The 21,602-nt window shown below is 45.3% G+C and overlaps 2 protein-coding genes across 5 annotated transcripts in view; one reads left to right on the plus strand and one right to left on the minus strand.

The window, feature by feature from the left end:
* The window catches only part of DAAM2 (dishevelled associated activator of morphogenesis 2), a 216,431-nt gene extending 208,228 nt beyond the window's left edge, over nucleotides 1–8,203 (plus strand). For all 3 annotated transcript variants that reach the window (XM_015620851.3, XM_015620853.3, XM_015620854.1), the window contains 2 exons: nucleotides 1,096–1,266; nucleotides 2,640–8,203. In XM_015620851.3, the coding sequence (XP_015476337.1) occupies nucleotides 1,096–1,266; nucleotides 2,640–2,855 (387 nt within the window). In that variant the 3' untranslated portion in view covers nucleotides 2,856–8,203. The remainder of the gene's footprint in view (nucleotides 1–1,095; nucleotides 1,267–2,639) is intronic.
* Nucleotides 8,204–12,336: 4,133 nt separating this feature from the next.
* Nucleotides 12,337–21,602, minus strand: part of MOCS1 (molybdenum cofactor synthesis 1) — a 40,658-nt gene continuing 31,392 nt past the window's right edge. Inside the window, exons 11-12 of one of the 2 annotated variants that reach the window (XR_004496298.1) lie at nucleotides 17,290–18,674; nucleotides 12,337–14,525 (exon numbers count right to left, since the gene is read on the minus strand). The gene's annotated coding sequence lies outside the window, so the exon portion shown is untranslated. Of the gene's footprint in view, nucleotides 14,526–17,289; nucleotides 21,350–21,602 lie in introns of both variants that reach the window. The other variant, XR_004496297.1, reaches the window with a different exon arrangement.

The raw sequence follows: 21,602 nt of genomic DNA on the forward strand, positions 1-21,602 counted from the left end.
AAAGCTTGAAGACAGTCCATAGCCTGGGTTTGGTAAATGTTGAGGTTTGTAAGGACGGTCTGCTGCTCTGTGGTTTTGTGCTAAAGTCCAAGCAGGGAATGCTAGGGAAGCTGTGCATCAGGGCACAAGTACTCTCAGGAGTGTGTTCCTGAGCCTAAATGTGCAGCACAGAGGCGTGTGAGGGAGGGTGGCTGGGAAATCAATGTGTGTCCTTGCATAGCACTTAGTGTACACGTGTACATGCTGTTGACAGACTATATGTGCTTGCATTTGAGTGCATTTTGGTGAACAATGCTTGGGAGTGTGAGAGTGCAAAGGAGAGAGTACAACTACTGCAGGATTCATGTCCAAGGGCCAGGGGTTACTGTGAATTCATCATATCCCCATGAGGCCTGACCTGTGACTGAAGTCCTGCCAGTTGGCTGCTTCCATATGTGCCCTGCAGCCTTTTACAATAAAAACCACTTGTGATGTATTCACTCTCTTTTAAGTCTGCCCAGGAGCTCTGGCTGCTTTCCTTGTCCTTCTCTCATGCCTTGTCTGTCTATAGTCTCCTCTCTCCCAGGCAACACCCTGACTCAGAGAACTCCAGAAAGATGGATGACATGAAGGAGGAGGTTTCTGAGAGGACAGACTGCAGCTTTATTGCAAAAACCTTTTACCTTCAGGCATTTTAAAAGTGGATTTGAAAGGGAAAGTATGGACTAAAACTACTTGTTTCCCCAGCTAGCTCACTGTCTTCCTTGCCCTGGCTGTCCTGCAGCTGAGATGTGGCCACAGTGTCATTCTCTGAAATTACTGTATTGCCCTCAGGAACTAAATATCATTTTTTGCATCAGTGGATGGTTAGTGCTCTCCAGTACTATTGCTGTCTGTTGCCCAAAGGATATCCAGGAAAACAGACTCTTCAGGGATAGAGGCACCTGCCTTAAGGAGAAGCACTTCTGTTGCTGGCAGTAGCTTCTACTCTTTTTCTAGCCACATGAATGCTCAGAGGGTATTGAATTACATGGTGTGGTTACTCCTAAGTGATCCTTGCTGTCTTTACCAAATTGCCTACCTAATTAAGCCTTGTGTTTTCTGCTCCCTTGACAGTATGCCAAGGCACTGAAGCATTTTGGAGAGACGGAGGGCAAGATGCAGCCAGATGAATTTTTTGGCATCTTTGACACTTTCTTACAGTCATTTGCAGAGGCCAAGCAAGATCTGGAGAATATGAGGAAGAAAAAGGAAGAGGAGGAGCGCAGGGCACGCATGGAGGCCATGGTGAGGATCTGGGCACAAGATGTTTCCTTCCCTTACCTTACCTTTTCATCTCTTGAGAGAAAGTCCAGTGCTCACATTCTGTCACTGTTCTATGTTCTTCTCCCTGATACTTCTCTTTGGCATCATTCTGTTCTCATATGATGACATTTTCCCTGCTGTCTTGTCAGCTCTCTAGGATGTACTGTTTTACTCCCAAATTACCCTCTTTTGGATTCAGATACCAAATCTAGCCCAGGCATTTTTGCCCTGGCACTTTGCAGGATGGGGTTGCCACCACCCCATGCCAAACTATCCTGCTTTTGGGCTGCAAGCAAAGAAGCCATATTTACCTCAGTCCTGCCAAGCTGCTCAGCTTCCAGTCAGACTCCATTCATCTGCTGTGTGCCTGTCATCTAACAGTGCACAATGACACAGTAAATGCCCTGGCACCTGCTTGCAGCCCACACAGCGGCAGTATTTCTCTCTGACCAGCCTTAATGTCTTGATTACTGGGACCATGTCTGGCCTTGACATGGCAGGAAACCTTTCTGTGGGTTTTGCTGCTAGGAGACAGACACGTGGGTCCCATGGGGCTCCTGTGAACCAGCCTCCTCCTCTAACTTCAGCCTCTGTGCTGCCTGAGAATTCGGCAGTCCCTTGCCCCCTGCTGGTGCCTTAGCCCTGGCTGCTGCCAGGGCCCCAGGCTATGCTGCGAAGAGTTGCTGATGTAAATATTTGCTGAGCCAGAAGCAGTGGGTTTTGCCTTTCAGAAGAGGTGAGAGGTAAAGCACCAGGATGCCAGCAGCCATACTGTTAGACACAAGGATAAAATGCCAGGATATAGGCTCAAGTTTCCTCTCAGCCAGCCTGGAAAGTTCAGGGCCCACTGTTAAAGCACTGTAGGATGGTTTCATAGGCCTAATACACCATGAGGGAGACCTTTGGAAACAGTCTTCCTGCAATGTGGCACTAGCATTTGCAGAGCGAGCAACATGCTTCCTGATAGCTACCACCTTTCCTTGCCAGTTCTACTGATTCTGGAGCTGAGCAATGGAAAGAGAGAGCTGAGCTGGCACTACCCTGCTGTAAAATTAATGCACAACAGCAGCAGCATGGACAGATCCCATGTGTCCTCTTGCTGCAGACCAATTGTGCTTTGTGAGGCAGACGTGCTCTGCTACTCACTCCTCATTCCTCCTGCTTTCTTCTCGTCTGTTAGAAGAGAAGCCCAGCATGGCCTCTTGTTGGTTTTAGCACAGTTGATGGCCTTGTGGATAAGCTCCTGCTCATTTTTTCCCTAATCTGTGCTGATGCATTTTAGCTGCTTCTTGACAGTCTACCTGGTGATCTGGCATCTTGGTTAGCTAATCCTAAAATTCTGTCCTTCTCCACAGCTAAAAGAACAGAGGGAAAAAGAGAGGCGACAAAAAAAAGCAAAAGCTGGAAGCATCTCTGAAGAGAATGGGGAGTTTGATGACCTGGTGTCAGCACTGAGGTCAGGTGAAGTCTTTGACAAAGACTTATCCAAGCTCAAGCGTAACCGCAAGCGTTCAGGGAACCAAGGCTTAGAGACAAGCCGTGAGCGGGTAGTGACAAAGCCAAATTATTAATTACAAGAGGAAGAAAAATAATCAACCAAAAGAAGATGATGAAAAAGTGCAAAATAAGGAAGATGAATGTGTGTGATGGCACCTAGCTGACAGCTGCCCCAAAGGCTTTATTTGGTCTGTTGGCTAGAGACATTACCTTTCCATGATCAGCTTTCCTCTCATCCCTCTTCTGTGCTCCTAATTTGAACCATTACAAAAAGTGCCTCTGTGGATCAAGCAGGGCCTGTGACTGGGCCACACTGAGCTGGTAGATTTGCTTCTGGGAGTCTGTTGTGTCATCAGAGGCTTCATGGTGATGACAGAAAGTACACAGGCCTTGTAGACAGCCTCATGGCCGGAACAAGATAATTTTCTGTGTGCCAAAATAAAAACTAGTCATGATCTCCATCTTGCTGATAACAAGGAAGACTAATTTCAGACCAACTCTGTAAACAGCTATCAATTCTTCAGCATCTGGACTGGTCTTCAGCGGTTTGTTGGATGTGGTTCTCAAGTTTCCAGTTCCCATCAAGAATTAGATTTTATAAGCTATTGTTTAGCACCTGAAAAATGCATTTAAGCTCATGTCCTGTATAGTATTTTTGTGTGGCCTACACTGTCCAAAGCAAACAAAGCTTAGAAAGAAGTCTTCAGTTTCTGTAACAAAAGGAAATTCAAGAATCAGGATCAACATACAATAATTTGCAAAAGTCTTTTGGATTCTGTCTTGCTAGAAGAAGTTTTCTGGAATTTCTTGGTGGTTGAGTCTCAAAGCTATTAAATGCATCTTCTTGGAAAGAAACTCAATTTCTTTTAGAAAACTAAGCCACTGCCAGGTTGGGATTACAAGTAGATAACCGGTAGAACCTGCTGTCATTGCTGGAGGCTAGCAGAGAATCAGTGGAAAATTTCTTATCTGTTTGTCAAAGATTGGAAATTGGGAGCTCCCTAGTATAATCCACAGTTCTTGAGCAGCAAACAGCAAACACATTCACTGCCTGCCAGAAGTGAGATTCCTTTTCCACTTGATGCTAGCTGTGATTGCTGCTGGCATGAACTGGTCTCTCTGTCTAACAGCTTGGCCTCCACTGCACACACCCTACTCCTGCTGAGAGAATCACATCATTCAGTAAGATATGAATGGTGTCAAAGGAGAGCCTTGGAGCATGCTGACTTTTTAGTTTTGGAGAAATCACTCGGGATGAACCAAGGGAGAGCCCCATAATCAAAACTGAGTTTTTTGAGGAGGACACAGAATTGTGTGAACTAAGCAGGCTTTAGAGTTGGGTTAATTCGGAAGAAACAAATAAATTTGTAGTTAAATTACATTAATTAAATATATAAGTAGAAAAGCAAATAACCCAAGAAGAAACTTGAATTCTGTGTGTCTTCATAGTTCTAAGAAAGGGATTGGATTGAGTGGGCTGTCATGGACATTTTTTTTACCTTTTTTTTTTTTTTCAAACTTGTCTTTTTTTATTATCTTCCCTGGAGAAGGAAAAGAGGAAGAAAAAGAATGGTGATGGATTCTTCCTTCTAGACAGGAAGAAAAGAGAGAACATTTGAGAAGAGAGACCCACCATTTACAAATTGTGGCATTAGTCAGCACAAAATGTCAAGGAATCTGAGGGAAGTTAGTTTAATCATTTGGTTTGGTTTTTCTCTGCATGTCACTTAACCTCAGGCTCTGCACTGAGTCTGCAGAATAGAACTTCCTCTGCAATGCACACTGCCTGATCAGTATTACACACTACAATACTGGAGAAGCGAATTGTGGTGGTTTTCTGAACACTCTGAGAATTAAATAATTATGTCAACTATGGAGAGAAGCAAAAAGTCAGATTTGTTAAACTCTGATGTTTCATTGTTTACTGAATTTTGAGTCTCCCACCCCAGAATTTTCCCATTTAGGATATTCCAGACTGCCACGCCTCTGTATAATATGCATTGTAAAGAGCTGGTATCTTACAAGAGCTGGGTGCATTCTCCTTCCTTACTATCCCACTCCCCTTCTGGGATTACTTATTAACAGCAATGCCTATTGCAGTGTTCACAAGCACCTTGTAGAAGAAATACTAGTTCATAACAGTTTTTAAAAGTTTTAGAAAAAATCTCACTTTTTAAAGCATTTTTATTTTAAATTACAAATGGATTTTTAGAAATCTCTCTTGTAAATTATATTAACAAGCTCCTTGCTGCTCCCTGAAGTAGACTTGCTATATATCCCAGCCCTTTTGTTTGTCTTGTTTTAAAGCATGCCATGTAATCTATGCCATGTAAGCCATATGAGAGGTGGTAATATGTGCCAAATTGGTATACAGTTGAGTTTAGATTTTAATAATCCCTGAATTCCAAAGATTATGCTCTTAGGGATTGGAACATTGTAGGGTTTTTCCCTCCCTCTTTGTTCTACCTGGGTTTTGGACTCACACAGAACTTCACATGTAGTGCCAAGGTCAGTCCTCATGCAAGATGATGTGCAACTACAGCTGCCTCCTTGCTCCCCAGGTACTTGTTGATAAGGCAGACTGTCAGTACGGCAACTGCCAGAGAAGAAACACCTCAGGGAAAACGCTTTGAATAGAAATACAGTATTTCCCCTGCCCTGGTATTTGTAAAACCATGTTTGTGCTGTGCTTTCTTAAACTGAAGTCACTTTGCCAGGCCACAAATGTAGCAAAAGCAGAGAGGGTGATAAATCCTCTGTCCCTTTGTGTACACAGTTCAGCCCTGATTTAAAGAGGTCCCGTATGATGATATACAATAACACTTCTGCCACAATGACAGTCAAAGAAAGCTGCTATAGTTTTGCCACCTCTTTAACTCATACATTAATAATGAGAGATTGTGCAACTCCTGTAAATCAGCTATGGGATCCTTAAAGAGATGGACAGAAAGCTCAGAGTCATGCCCTGATTTAATGCAGCTTGATTTTCTCAGCATTCCAGCGCCCTAGGCTTCCCCTGTTTTGAATCAGCAATGGTGGCCAAAAAACTTCCTTCAGTGTGCTGGAAAGTCCCTCAGGTTCTTTACTTCATGGAGAAAGTTCAGAAAGAAGGTTCTGGAAAAGCTCAGTTGGGCTCCTGAGGCAAGCAGTGTTTTTATACAAGTAATGACAAGCAGAACGGCCCATTAAATTATCTACAGTATGAGATGAGGTTACCCACACAGAAGATAAGGAAAAAATTTGCTCTGCTGTAGGGCCTGGCATCAGATTCTTGCTCAAGTCAAGTTTGTCCATGTTTCTCATCTCTTGGGTACTGTGAGTGCATATAATACTCTCTTCTTCAGCAGTTGTGGTTGAGTTGCCAGGTGCTGAAGGAGAAAGGAAAATCTTATTCCTCTGTAGGTTTATGAAGCAGTCTGATGTCTAACACCACTGGAGAAGAGCTAGGGTATGGTGTTGTCCTTGCACCTGTGCCTAGAACCAGCATTTTAATAGAAGTCACTCTGTTGTTGGAAATAAGTGGAAAAGGAGATGTGAGAAAGAAAGGCATAATTGAGGGCTTGTTCTGCTTCCTGCAGAAATATAGTAATTATTGACTTCATGATGAAGTTCCTCATACCTAGAAGAGTTACTTTCTAACTCTTCAGAATTTGTCTCTAGAGATCTAGTGCTCACTCATCTTTGTGTTTCTGCACTGTTGCTGCATAGGTTGCATTAGGATGGTCCCAGAAAAGACTGAAGAAGACTCCCTCCCCCTTCCACTTGCTTTGAACTAAGTCAGTCTGTTGTGGCTCTATAAATGCTACAAGGTAAAGTGACTTCAAGGAGCAAGACCATTCCATGCTCTGTAGCACAACCATTGTCCAGGCACTAGTTCCCTATGAGAGCAGAGGTAGAACTAGTGTTCCAAGCTGAGAGACTTCCTCACTAGGGAATCAATTGTATGTCCTTCAGAAGCATTTCTGTAATGTGTTCACAATGTCTGAGGAAGGAGGAGGAATTGCAAAGGATCCTGGTGGGAGGCCGTGGGGTAGGTGTTTCCATAATGATCAGCCCCACTGGCTAAATCATTCCTTTTCTTTAGGAAAGATCATATTTTGAGCTGGGTTGCATGGGAGAAGCTTGTGTAAGGAGTTTCTGTGAGGGGACAGATCTGTTGTACAGTAGATGATGTACATGATATATGCAGTTTTGTTTCTAGGTTGGTTGTTTTGGGTTTTGTCTGTTTGTTTGGGGGGTTAAATGATGTTTTTTAAAAAACAGTTTAAGGAATCTCTATGGGGAACCTGTAAATCTGACACCTCTATTTATTTTGCCATATTTTAGTTTGCTATGTTTGTATGTATACACTGCATTACAGCAAAGACTATTGAGACTGTGCCAGGGCATTACACCAGCTAGAGAGCTGGCTTGGCTCCTGTGCCAGCTGAGTCAGGCCAGGGAATGCAGGTGAGCAGTCTTGGTGTGGGAAGGGAGGGAAGAAAAAAAAACCTTTTGTCATAATTACTCTGCCCCTGGTGATCCTGGTTCTGGGAAAGCTCTCATTTTAAAGCTTGTGGTGAACCGATGAAGGCTGGTTAGTTTAGAACACTTTCTACAAAAGATGTTTGTTTTTTATCATGCGTCATGGTGAGAAGATTGAAAAGGGTTAAGTTGCTCGCTCAAATTTCACCCCTCCACACAAATTCGGTCCATAATTCCAGAGAAGCTTGGCTAGACGACCAAAAGTGGTTCATGCCCTGTAACTTCTCACCAGATTTAACACACTAGGGAGACAAACTGGGGCAGTTCTCCTTCCTCAGAGCTAATATTCCTCCCTGTCTTCATGGCCAAAGAAAGATTTCATCTACTTTACCACTTTCCTCCTACAGCCCACCTCCCCAGGTTACCCCAGGTAAGCAAAATCTTTCTACTGGTTGATTTGTTACTCATAGAGTCTCTGGCAATCACAAAGTGTTTGGCCATGGCTCCTCAGCTTCTGTACTTGACACAGGAGATTTCTGATTGCCTGTCATCCAAACAGGTAGTCTCTGTTGGCCATTCTAGTTTCTCTTATAGAGGTAGAACCTGGATAATACAATTTGGCCAACTAAAAATATAGAATTCATATATTTATTTATATAATGCATAAAAAAAGCTATCTACTAATCAAAGTAGTAGTTCTGGTGAACAGCACTCACTGAAGTTGGCCAGATTTGCTCACTGTTCCTGCTGAGAAGGATGCCATGAGTCTAGCATTGTGTTCTGACACCTCATTTCATTAAAGAGTCTAGGTGGTTCCAAACCAGAGTCTTCTGTTACGGGCAGTAGTGTAGAATTGATCCACAGTTCATGTTGCTCTGGTTTTACATCAGCATAATTAAAAGTAGGATCTGGATTAAAATTCTCCTTTAGACAGATTTGTCTGTTTACAAGATGTTCTCATGTAGGGCTTGATCCTTTCAGCATCCCCCACTAGGAGCTCTGAGCCAAGTGATCTAAAAAAGCCTCTCTGACAAGCCATTTCCCCCCTTCCTGCTCACCTTCAAACAGGCTCTTTAAAGCCTTTAAAGTTTTTAGAATTGCGAGGTAATGTTCGGTACCTGAGCCGCTCTGTGCTCAATGCCTCCCTTCCAAGTCATCCCCACTTGCAGCCATCCTGCTCCCCTGCAAGCCTGCTCAGCTTGAAACTCTCTTTGGGAGGTGGCCCTATCTGCCAAGCTAGAAAGTACAGTGCTGCTTACTGAAGTGGGAGGTTGTGTGCTGTTGTAATGCCTTTGGCCTATCCTCATTTCTTAGTCAGTTTAAGACTATAAGTGAATTAAATGTGCAACTAGGGATATCTATGATAACTGAGTAATTTTTTAAAATCTTCTTTTCTACTAAAAAAAAAAAAAAAAAAAAAAAAAGCAAAAAAAAAAATAAAGATATATTGTCCCCACTATGTCTCCATGCATTTCTTTGTAGTCATATTTTCTGTGCATTTTACCACAAAGTCCAATAGGAGAGTCAGGATTTGGGTGCAGTTTTTTATTAAGCTCTGGATTTTTGTTCAAGAGTGTGCAGCTCTTTAGGTGACATCATCACTGCACAGCTGCTGAGAAACTCCACAGGTTGTTCTGAGGGAACAAGCAACTGCGTGGAACACAAGCACATTCCCCACACTGTGCAAGGGTGAAGAGCTGATCACAGAGCCAGCAGGTTACCATATCCAAGGGTTCTCTTCAAAAACTCTCACTCATCCTCTTTCAGAACTACATACTGTACACAGAAGTTCACTTAAAGAAAAAGGAAAAAGTCAGATGGTTCTGATATCTAGGAGTTCATAATCCAGACATGGCTATTCCAAGTGAGGAAGGGAGTGCAGGGAAGCAGCACTGACCCTGAGCTCACATAGCTGAGCAACATCCCGACAGCAAGACCATCGACTCAGAGGTGGAGTGGGCAAGAGAGCATTCCTGCCAAGGAAGGAGTTAAATAAGGCCAGTTGAAAAGAAAGCAGGAAAGCCAATATCAGGAGTGAAGACTTCAGAAAAGCAGAGTGGGGAGTCAGGAGGGAAGTTAGACACAGAACAGCCAGGTGAGCAAGATGCACACAAGGGTTAGGGCTAATTTGGGGCTGAATTGAAGGGTGTACTGAGGAATTCCTTGGAGTTAAGGGGCAGAACCTTGACCTCGTTATACAGGCAATGTGTTCAGATGTTTCATTCATACACAGATCTCCCCATTACTGTTAATGGAAAAAGCCTGCTGACAAAATCATCCTTAAGACACAAAATTTCATTCTTATCTTCAACACATCAAAGGGCAATGCTTTCACCTTGAGCTACTGAGAAGATCATGCCTAGTTTCCAGTGGGAGGCTTGCTGGTTATGCAGCACATTCCTGCAGCACTAAAGTTCCCAGGGACCCCAGACAAAGCCCCCAGCTGTTGACTCTGTCTCTCAGGTGGGAAGAACTGTAGAAATGAGCAAAAGTAATCAGGTTGTAATTTGCTTGCACAGGCAGAAGATCAACAGGTAGCAAATGGGAGTCTGAGTGCTCTGTGGGAAGGTTCTTGGTCATTAGAAAGGCTTCATAGTCATTAGAAAGGCTTTCAATTTCTCTGTTTTGATCTATTTGGTTCACAAATCCTTGCTAAAATTCAGACTTTTAGGTTCTTGCTGTAGAGATGCAAGGGCAGAGGCAAAGGGATGTTCCTGAAATATCTGCATCATATGAGTGGTAGAGGCAGGATGAAAATGCCAGCACCTCCCTGAGTTTTCTACCCTGGCAGCTGGGGTTTGGTAGAGGAAGTCAAACCAATTGCTTTTGCTCTTACTAGAAGTGAAACCCAGTGGCATTTGAATTATCTGCTTTGAACAAGATACACATTCTGCCTGGATTGTAAGACTTTTCTTTAATATTTTGTTTGGGGTTGGAGCACAAAATGAGGACCTGGTGTTCTGCCCTTCAGCACTGATCCATCACAGAAGCCTCCTCCTGTCTTCCTGGTTGACACCTTTCCCATGATTATGAACCTCACTGTCCTTGTCATTGCTGCACAGAGCAAGGTAAATGCCTCATGGCCTTTTCTGAGAAAAACTAGGGTTAGGGTTTAGCTGCCCTGAACGACTGAGAGTGAAAAGGAGTGTAAGGGGAGCTCTCTGCTTTTGCTGGGAAGGGTTGAGTCTATCATTTATCAGTTTTCTCTTTCTTTAACTTTTAGTTTCTGCATAAACAGAAGCTAAATATCTGCCATAGTGGGCATGGAGCTTTCTGGGAGAAATCTGCTTGGCCCTAGATTTGTACCACCAGGAAATAAAATAATTAAAGTTTGGGGTTTTTCCCCTCCCCTTCAAAGACCAAGAGTTTTGGTGTTCAACATTATTTGATAGATTTTGTTTGTTTGATGTTCCTGTACTTAATGGGCTTGTTGCTGTTTTCTGAGGCATAGTTTCTATTTATCTCTACTTTGCTTAGGCTCACCAGGAGGCAAGGTCCTTTTTTCCCTTTTTGTATTCCCCTCCCCCTTTTTGCTGCTTTTTCATCTCTTTTGCCTTCTTTCCCCTCCCCTTTGCCTTTTTTTTTTTTTTTTTTGCCATTTTTCCTCTAATTCTCCCCAGCCTATACTCAGCAGTGAGGTGGAGGCTTGCCTTGAGTAAGCTGCTGCATCTTTCCTACCATGTGACAGCACTGAACCCCACACATCCAGATGGGTCTGAAATGCTGTGAATAGTTTAATATAGGAATCCAAGAGTTGTTCTTTGCCCATCTTGTTTTAGATGTGGGGCACAATTGTGTTGAGCCAATTTCTTGAGTGCTCATGGAAAGAGAACACAATTCTAATTACATTCATTTTAAAAGATAATCAGAAAATGGGAGGGGGATTAACTCAGTTGGTCAGAGTATGGTGCTAAAACCACCAAGATTGTGGGTTCAATCCCTGTATGGGCCATTCACATAGTAGTTGGACTTCATGATTCTTGTGGGTGCCTTCCTACTCAGAATAGTCTGTGATTCTATGATCTGGGAAAAAACTTTCATAATTTATGGCTGTGAGATGCAGAAAAGGCCTTTTGCTTTCCAGAAGTGTCTATGATCAGTAGTGTTTGGGTCTGTCATGTTATATCAAGACCTTTGCAATACTCTCCCTTCATGGAAGGGCTATTCAGAGCACTTCCAGCAGGGAGTGAGGCAGCTGATAACCAAGGAAAGCACAACAGTCATGCAGAGGCTGCAGGGACCTGGGGATCAGGGCTGCATCAGCCCTGGACACCCCTTCCTATGGGGCAGACAGGGAGGTGGGTGTCCTGGGCACTGTGTGGTGTTGTTGCCTGTCCCTGCAGAGGAGGGAGGAGGGCTTCTGTCTCTCCATGGTCATTGTAGAGGTTTTAAAAGATTGGTGGGGGGGAGAACTGTGATTGTCTCAAGAAATCTGACAAATACTCATTATTTGTCTCTTTGTAAGTAAAGACTCTCCCTTACCAGTTGGAGTTTTATCATGCCCCAAAATATCCCAAGTGTTATAAGAATTGGCCTGGATGCCCCATTAGAGACTACCAAGAACTTACCTGTGGTGAATCCGTAGCTCATGCTCTGATTGTCAAACTCTGCCACTGGTTTGCCAGGGGTGGTTCCTGGAAATCCAGTGGTTTGAAAAGGTATCAGAAGGTGCTTTGTGCACAGTGGCTGAGGAATAAAAAAAAAATATCAAAAGCTTGTGCATGCTCCATTGCCCACAGAAGGAAGCAAACAAAATAGGAGGAAAATGATTGTCCATCTACTTTAGGCTTAAGCTGTTTTTCATTCAGTTGTGGCAATACTGTGAAAGAGCAAAGATGGATTCCACACCCACACCAAAAAGATTAGATGGTCCCTGGATTTGAGAAGTAAGAAATTGACGCTGCTCTTTGGCCACACCGGAGCTCCGGGCTAGCTCTACGGTGCCACTCCGGCACGGGCAGTCGCCAGGAGTGGGGAACTGCAGGGGAAAGGCAATCCCACTGCAGAACCTTCAGAGCACCAAATCCTGCCGGGCTCTGCCAGATCAGGCATCGTGGGTGGTGGTAAAAGGATGGAGGAGACTCACTCAGCTGTACTTCCCAGGAACAGGTTTATTAGGGAGAGGGGATGAACACAAAGGTCTGGGCTGGGACAAAACAGCCCCGGAGAGAGCCCAGAGCACCTCTGTGCACTGGGTTTTATCTTAGGGGTGGGCACAGTCAGTGCTCCCCTAAGCAATCGGAGCTCATGGAGGGAGGGATAAGGGGAGGAGGTTACAATATCAGGGACCAATGGGGATACAAAGAAGGAGGGAACATAACATAACAACCAATAACATGTCGAGGAAGGGATGATGTACATGGAAGGAGCTGGAAGGAGAGGTGGGGTTTACAGTGATGGATGGGGAGATGGGGCAGGGTAAAGGTGACTGATGAGGCACATTCAGGAAAACTGGGAGGGGTTTGTATAACAGACAACTGGGGCTAAACCATTACAATCAACAACGGGAAACAAGAATGTACCAACAAGTTTTTAACAAATTCTTTAAAAAATTAAATAAATTAACTACAATAGGAAATGGTGTTCTGCAATATCTCACTGGATATTCCTGTGATCAGGCTCTGCCTGGCTGAGTGCTGTCTGGGTGTGATGGCCTTTGGGAGTGATGGTAACTATCACCTTAGTCCCTGCATAGTCATGAGGTGCTTTCACAGGCAGAAATACAAATTAGCCCAGTACTCACAGTAAGGTGTTATAACTGGGCAAGTGTTTTCTTGGGTAACACACATATATTTGTGCTCCTGAACAAGTCTGGACTTGTTCTTACCTTGTAGAAGAAGCTGGATAACCCCAAAGTGCAAATTTTTCCCAGGGTTGTCGGATGTTTTCTTTCCTTTTGGGCTACCAAGTAGACAATAACTCTTCAGAGCCACGCCCCATTCTGCTGTAAAGTACCCCTTGTTTCTGCTCCTGATTTCCTTCAATATCTGAGCCCTGTTCACCTCCCTCTTGAGCTCTCACATTCCTTTACCACGACCCTTTGCTTACCCACCTTGGGAGGATCTGCTGCCCTTTGTGGTATTAAGAGCTGCAGGAGCTTGGGCACCTCAGGCTCCAGGTAAAGCCCCCGGCAGAGGACTGACCCTGGCACAAACGCTGTTGCTCTGCACTCAGCTTGGCTTCACATGGGTCAGGAGTTGCCAGGCAGATTGGGTGTTGTGTCCTACCTTCCCATTGTCCTCCTTGTGGTGCAGCTGTTTGTTCATCCAGGGACCAAATGTTAAAGATATTTTGTTGCCCTTATGGAATGGCAGTAACATCTTCCCTTGCTCTGGTCCCTGAAATGAGAGCTCTGTAAGAGGAGAGGAGGCACTTTCTGCATCTGGAGAGCTGGAGCTGCCTCTCGAGTCACAGGGATGGGCAGCCTTTCACCACAGAAGCATCTCCAGCACTGAAGTAATGTGACATTGGGACCAGAGCTAGCTGTGGCCTTGGGGATGCTGATCTTGTGCCATCTTCTGGGGTATCAGTGCTGGGATGCATCAGCAAGCATGTCTTGGACTTGTACCAGGGTCAAAACAAGAGATTCCAAACTGCAGCTTGTCCCATAGCCTTGTCCTTGTCAGGCAGCTTCTAGCTCTCCCTGTGTTCCTGATTAATGCTTTCCCTGGGGGATGCTGACCAGCACATCCCAAATCAAGATGGAAGAAAGAAAGGGGATAAATCAGATACTGAGGCAATCTTACTCTCTAATTTTTAACCCATGTTGGTGCCCTAATACAAACAGGAAGGCAGCAGGAGTTTGGACTGGGATCAGTAGACCTGACTTAGTACTGTGCAGAGCAGAATCAGTATAATTATGGGGTAATGGGCATAGTCACAGAAATAGCTGAGCTTTGATGAGAAGCGGGCTCTTTTGTAAGATCATTGCTGGTGGCTAGCTTGCTTCTCTTCTTACTCCTCCTCACCCTTTCCCTCAGCTCTGCAATGAACCCTGAAAGTCTGCACTTCTCACTCTCATTAAAACAGGGTCTGGGCTGTCACCAACACATGTGAAGGTTTTCCCTTGAGAGGCAGCAAGGTGAAATCTTCCTCCAATATTTAGGAGAAATCAAGGGACAGAAGCCCATCTGCTAAAAATTGTTTTGTCAATCTGGTAGCAAACCTCATTTTCTCCAATTGCACATCAGGCATGAGGAACACTCAGGCTTGGAAGTGTGTCTCCAGGTGCTCACTGCAGAGTACACAGAGCAATGGGAATGCCACGTTAGTGTCCCCACCTGCAAACAATAATTTGAGTGACTTAACAAGCGTGACATGTTGGTCTGGCCCACATATGTGTGGTCAGGTTCTCTTGGATCACAGTCGAGGTCAGTTAGTGGTGTCCTTTCTACCTCAGTTGAAACAAGCTTCATGTGATGCCAGGGACTGTCTCTTTGCTCATAGATGAAGGAACAGTAGTTCCTGTCTGTACTCAGGACAGGATACCATCCTAAGGCCCTGGGAGAGATGATACATGAGCCTAGAAACTGCAGCTGCACAGGCACCCTGACCTCCCCAGTTTTCACCTTTTTTTCTGTTGCTCAGCCATTCCCATAAGCCATCATTCTTGTTTCTTTTCCTGTTTATTCTGGATCTGGCTCAGACTTGCTTGCAAGCTTTTCTGTCCCACATTTGTGTGAACCTCCTGGTGCAGAGAAGCAAGGTCTGGGGCTGTACTTAACTTTCCTTCACGTGGTCCTTGCAAAGCCACCTCTGCCATTGCTGGAGTTTTGCTTCCCTAGAGCCTTCAAGGTGCTCCCAGCCCTGATGGGTGCAGGGGGCTTCACCAGTGCCCAACATGTCCTGTGGAAAGCTTCAGCTGTGTGTATGAGGAGACATTTTGTCTGAGGGATGAGGCTAAATGCAGGCCATGGTAAAGCCTATGAGCAGCAATGTGGAGGCCAAAGAACCAGCCAGCCTCAAAATCCTGGCTCTCCCCTGGAGAACTTCTCCCTAGGAGAGACACTTTTATGTCATGCAGAGAAAAAGTGTCACTCCCAGAGTCCTTTGAGTTGAACATGTTAATTTGTTACACCCCATTGGTTTCCCTCCCTATCAATCCACACTGATACATGTATCCAAGTTTCCCCCACCCCTCTCCTTCCCTATAAATACCCCGGGTTTTCTCCTGTTCGGGGAGCTGCTGTCACTGCCTCCCTTCACTGAGGGACCTGCTATAATAAAGGCTATTTCTCAGTGGAATGCCATACAGGGCTCTAGTCTCTCTCTCCATGTCGCCTGCACACTGCTGCTGAGCTGAGATCACTCGCCAGGCAGAGGACATGCCTGTGCTCTTGGGCAGTCCTTTTCAGGATGGCTTCTTCAGGGTAGTCGCAGCACCCCTGTCATCGACCCTGCCGCAGCACAGCAGCTCTGGTACAGCTGCTTTGATGAGCTGATGTGCTCATTTCTGAGCAGAGCCACTTGCAGATGTAGAGGTGGCCTCTGTGCTCATGTGGACGAGGGAGCAGGTGCTGAGAGTGTGTCTGGAAGGGATTTCTTGCTGGTACCATGCAAGGTTGGAGGAATAGTTGGGTTTTCCCCTTCCCTTCCATCAATGTTCTTTTGTGAGAACAGGTTTCTTAGCCTAGGTTACAACAGTGAGGGCTAATAGAGCTTATTGTGAGCAGGATGCTATCAGTGGCACAAAAACTAGGTGAAAATTTTGGCTAGGTTAGGTAGATGAGCCTCACAAAGGCAGCCTTCCTCACAAATTCTGGTAAAGGACTTCTGGCCACACTCAAACCTGTGTCAGGCACATGGTGAGGTGTCTGCTGTTCTGCAGCAGGGTGGGGGTTTGCAGAGCTGCTGGGGCAAGAAAGGCTATCACTGCTCTTAAACCCTGTTCCCCTGACATAGGAAGAAGTAGCACTCCTGCTGTTGAGTAAGGCACTTGGTCTGACTTCCCAGAGAGCTGCCTCCCTCATGACTGAGGACACAGGAGGCATTTTGCCAGGCTTTCCTGCTGCTTAGCGAGTGTGGAGGAGTCTGGGACATGGGGAACCCTGTTCCTCCTGCTGTTGGGAGCACAGGAGTGCTTGCTTGCTCCCCACTCCATCCAGCTGGGTTTAATTTTAGAAATACAGTGCTATCTTGGGGCATCTTTTTCCATGGAATGCAAGTCTTTAAGTAAATAAATAACAGCTTTGTGGAGGCAGAACGGCAGCCCGTAACCACACTGCAAAACACGCATTAAGCAAGTTGAACCCCATTTCACTTGCATGTGGAAATACTTTGTACAGAAACAGTAGCTGCACCACCTCCCTCTCTTTGTTCAGGCCCCTCTGGAGCTGGCCATGGACATTGATTAAAAAGAAAAGCACCTTGAAATGCCAGCCTTGGAGAAGTGGAAATGAAAACCCTTCCAGCTGCTGGGGTTCAGCTGGAGTTCTCTGGCACAGGTTTACTAAAGCTATACTGGTGATGGGCTGTTACTGACCATGCCTCTGCTGCATGTGGGACATCCCAGAGGGATGTACGCTGAGGAATCCTTAGCAACCCAGGAGAGAAATAGCAGGTTATAAAGATGAAAGCAAGAAACTTATGTTTAAATGTCCCTCCCAGTCTGGCTGGCCAAGAGCCTTCTGCATGCAGCTGTGTTGCTGATGGCTGAATGTCCTGGGTGTGTCCCATAAAGCAAGTTTGCTGGCTGGAAAATCCCATTAAAACCATCTTAACAGAGCAAGAGCCCATTTTCACTGCTCAGATCCAACAGCTCCTACATGGCATGTGCTACATGAGCTGCTGGTAATTCTGTTCCCCTGAGTCAGCAAGGGAGGCTCTTCTAAAGCTCCCAATCTGAGCAAGACTTGCCATGGTGGCCTTCCTCTAATGTAGGGACTCGGAGATGCACCTAAATATGCAAGGTGGAACAAATTATGTAAAAATAACCCAGGCTCATGGCTACTTGTTCTGCTCCACTCCTGCTGCATATTTCTGCTGCTGGGACAAAATGCTGAGATGACAAGATGCTTGCAAGGAAACTGGTTCAGGAGCACCCACCTTGCGTACATTAGGAGTTGGCAGTGTTGATTCTGGTTGCCTCCACAAAGCCAAAGGGGTGACTAGACTGTGCCTAATCATGGAAGTATGAGTGAATTCTGCCAGGGTCTTTGAAGCAAGTGGGCTTTAAGTCAGCAGCTGTGGCTTGGAAAAAGCATCATGTAGCATCCTGGTGCCACGTGCAGATGGGATGCCTGAAGAGGTTTTGCTCTAGTCTTTCTCTTCTAAGATGATGTCTTGGTTTGAAAAGACAAGTGTCTGCTAAGGAAGGCAGAAACCTCCCTTGAAATAAATAAAAACGTAAACCACCCCCCACTCTTCAAAGTATAATCTTGAAATCAAAGGTCTCTGAGGCAAAGATATGGGAATAGGAATAACAGTTCTTTACTAAGGAAATTAAAATAAAAATGCAGTAGTACAAAAAAGAAAAACCAACAAACTAACAACCCACTGACAGAGTCAGAATACAACCTGACACCCTGTTAGTCAGGGTATTGGTAGCAGTCCTATTAAATGATGGCTGCAGTCTTCCTGGAATGATAGATCCAGATCTGTCTGCTTCTGTTGAAGCAGTGATTCTATAGAAGGGTGTAGTTTTCCTCTGAAGGTCCAGTGGTGGTGTCTAGTCTCTCCTCTAGGATCCAGTGGAGAAAGGCTGCTTGCGGTGTTTCGAGTTGCCAAAGATATACAGGTAGAAATGCTTGGCTCCTCCCCCTGGATGGAGCATCTTACAATGGGATGATGTAATTTTATCAGTCATGCAGTGAGACTCAGTGGCCCATTAACAGAATATATCCCCCTGGAGGGAAGATGGGTTGTGGTAGGGATAAAACACTGCCCCACTTGGTTTTAACAAATGGTAATAGAATACATACTTTTGGTTACATCGTGCATTGCAACCCAAGACAGATGAAAAACTCACCTTGTCCTTCTTCCTGTAGCCCTTGGCAACAGCAGTTCTGGGTATGACTGTGATAGTTTTGTGGGTTTGTTCAGAGATGATTATAATATTTGAATTCACTGCAGGGCTTGGGGATTACTAGCTGCACCTCAGCCTTTGCTGGTGGCTTCCCTTCCCAGCAGGCTACAAGGACAGGAGCATTTTCCATGTGGTGTGGTTCTGCCTGCTCTTCCTCTGCAAACTACCTGGCTAAGCCATGTCCTCTCCTTGGCATCCTCTTGCTGCTTCCAGTTCTTCCATACTCTGAAGGGAATTTTATTTTTTGTAAACCCTAGTGAAGGCCTTCTGTTGTGGGGCTAGACAATGTTCTCTGCCCATGTTCTCCGTGAGCCCAGGATCAGGGCAGCCCTGACAGCAGTTTGTCTTTTCCAGTGATCCAAATTAAGATTCAGTCTTGGCAGGATGGAGCCTTTTGAGCTGTCAGCTGCAACAGGAGAGATGAGGTTTCAGAGGTAGCAGAATTTACTCCCTTCCCTCAGCTCATTCTTCGATCTGTGCTGAGGATGCCTCTAAGGGTAGCTCTGCAGAAGCCAAACAAGCCACACAGAGCTGAAACATTTCCATTCAGCATTAGGCCCAGGGTGGGGAAGTGCAGCTCTCTGAAGCACCGGGACTGTGGGTGGCAGCTGGTGAGGGGATGAAGAGAGAGGGATGGACAGGTAGTGTAATTCCAGGCACTGCCTCACACAACAGCAATTCCAGCCTTGCTGCAACTGTGCACATGGGGAGCCTTGAGTGCTGAAGTTACCCTGATAATGAAACTTAAGTTCATTAAGGCTGCAGTAATGGCAGGTCAGGGCTGTGCAGCTGAACCCCTCTCTCCCAGCTCCCAGCAGCAGATGCTGTCTGGTGTGATACTGCACAGCTCTGCTGTTGACAGAGCTTTGCCACAACTTGCACCAGCAGGTAACTGGCCTAAGGTTCTGCCTATGGAGCAGCCATGTATCTGATAGACTGTGTTATCTTCCAAGCATAATATTAACAGAATACTTATAGCTGCCTGGCCCTCCTGCTATCTCCTCTCTTCCTCCCCTACCCCCTGTCCCACTGCAGCCAAGCTGCCCTTGACTTTGTAAACACAAACTCTGCTTTTGCTGGCTTCACATCCTTTCAGCTGCACAGCCTGAAAGTATCATGGTTATAGAAGAGAGTGTTTCTGTTGAACTTAAAGTTAAGGCTAAATTCATGCAGGAAGAGCTTAATAGTATTGAGAGTTTCTGGTTTTGAGCAGGCTGTCCACAATTTGAGATCATGTCTGCTTTGTTGATGGAGTAATTCATGAAGCAATTGTCTCTCCTGCTAATTTGGGGCTCTGGAAGCAAGCCTTAAGCAATCATGAAGTATGAAACTTTGTTCTGTGGAGTAAGTGTTGCATGGATGGCACCTTGGAGAGCCATGGGCAGTAGGCAGCTTGCTTGATGTCCATGGCTGTCCACTGCAGTTGGGTTTTGCACACACAGCTGACCAATGCCTGGTTTGTTGTGCTTCTTTGCTTGGAGGAAAGCTCAGCAGTGTCTCAAGGGCATCCATCCCCTTCTGTGAACTTGCACTCAGCTGCACTTTACTGCTACTATTTTGGGTACCTTTTAGTCCCCAAAGGAGTAAAAAGGGTTAGTACAAAGACAGAGATGCTAAACTGGAAGCTTTCTAAACATGCCACTGGCAGCATGGAGGGACAGGGGAAGGTAGACAGCTGGATTTCTGTCTTAGCCACCCACTGTTTAAGTCTGCTGTGCTAAGCGAGAAGCTGCTCTTATGACAGAGTTCACCAAGTTCATCCAAAGCCATTCAGGCACAGCCTATGACAAAGGATTCAGCTCCTCACCCTGTGCCTTTCTGGCACCCTGACAGGCATGTGAGGGTGTTGCCTGCCACAATCATGACTTTGCAGAGTTCCTCACATACACTTGTTTTGAGACTTAAGGCTTTTACCCGATATCTCAAAAACCTGAGAACCTGGTCAGCCCACCGCAACCTGCAATTCCTCCAACCAATTTTAGATTTCCTGAAATGCTGAGCTTCCCTTGGAGCAAGGCTCTGGTGTATGAAGTGAACTGTGTTTCCATTTAACTAATTAGCAGCTCTGTCTTGGCCAAAGCACACACAGCCTTTTTTCAGCTGTTCCAAGCCTGCCTGACTCTGCTGAGGCAGCCAGAGGGAGCTGAGAACCAGCAAACCACTAAGGGCCAGATTCTGTTCAGTCAAATCTCATGCAACGCTGCGTAACGGATTTTACAGGGAATCACTTCAGGTCACCTGGGCCTGAAAATAGCTAACAAAATTCATTGCCTTTTTTTACTGCTCAGCTGTTGTTGCTTTTAGAATCTGGTTTTGAGCAGTTCCCATTATGAAAAAAGTAAGTCCCTCCCTGAGTTATTTCAAGCTGTCTTCCCCCCATGGCCCGTTCTCCTTCCCCCAGCACTTCCTAAAAGCACTGCTCTTTTGGGATAGATTTAATCTTTTCAAGAATTCTTAATGGGCAGCTTCTGCCAGCTTCTCCTTTATATGCTGCATCCAGTTTTTAACAGAACAGTATGAGGGTGGAGTAGCCAGTGTCAGGATGTGGGCAGGAAGGGAAGCCAGGCTCAGATGCCCCGAAGAACTGAGCCTGGATTAGCAGTGAACAGACTCTTAACACACAAATGGGCCATAAGCTGAGACAGCTGAATTTCCAGCAGGCAAAAACTCTAATGTATGCATTGTGAGGGTTGCCATGGTCTGCAGTATTTGTGTTTGAGTTGTGTTTGATATGTACAAAAGTGCAACTTGAACTCTTATGACACACTTCAAGAGAAGGAAGTGATGGGCTTTGGAGCTTGACTCTATTTCTGCTCCTAGAAAAATTATGAGCTTATTTTAGGATTGACAGCATTTGGAACCTTAGAATCATTTAGGCTGAAAAAGACCTCTAAGATCACTGATGCCTTCTTGGTAGCAGGAAACCTGAGAGCTTTCCTGGAAGTTCAGTTGGATGAGAAGGGCAATTTCCTTTAAGGCTCATACATGATACTGGAGGGAGGGACTTTTATACAGGCACTTCCCTGAATCTTTCAGTTGTGGTCACTCAGACTAGGAGGAAGAGCTCTGGAGGCCCCAGTTCTGCAACAAAAAGCAGTGATGTTATATACAGCCACTGGCTCAGAACAGGCATGTGGGAGAAGCTGGGATAATGACAAAAAATGACAAATTATTATGCTAAACCCACATTTACGTAGTTTAAGAACAGACAGATTAAAATGAGTCTCATTCAACAACACAAGTAGATTATCTATAGTAATAAGTTATTATGACTGATCCCTTGCTAACTAATCATGCAACTTGCAAAGCCTGTCTTGTTGCTTGTCCCAAGGTA

This window comes from Parus major, chromosome 3, assembly GCF_001522545.3.
Source record: "Parus major isolate Abel chromosome 3, Parus_major1.1, whole genome shotgun sequence".
NCBI classification, from domain to species: domain Eukaryota; kingdom Metazoa; phylum Chordata; class Aves; order Passeriformes; family Paridae; genus Parus; species Parus major.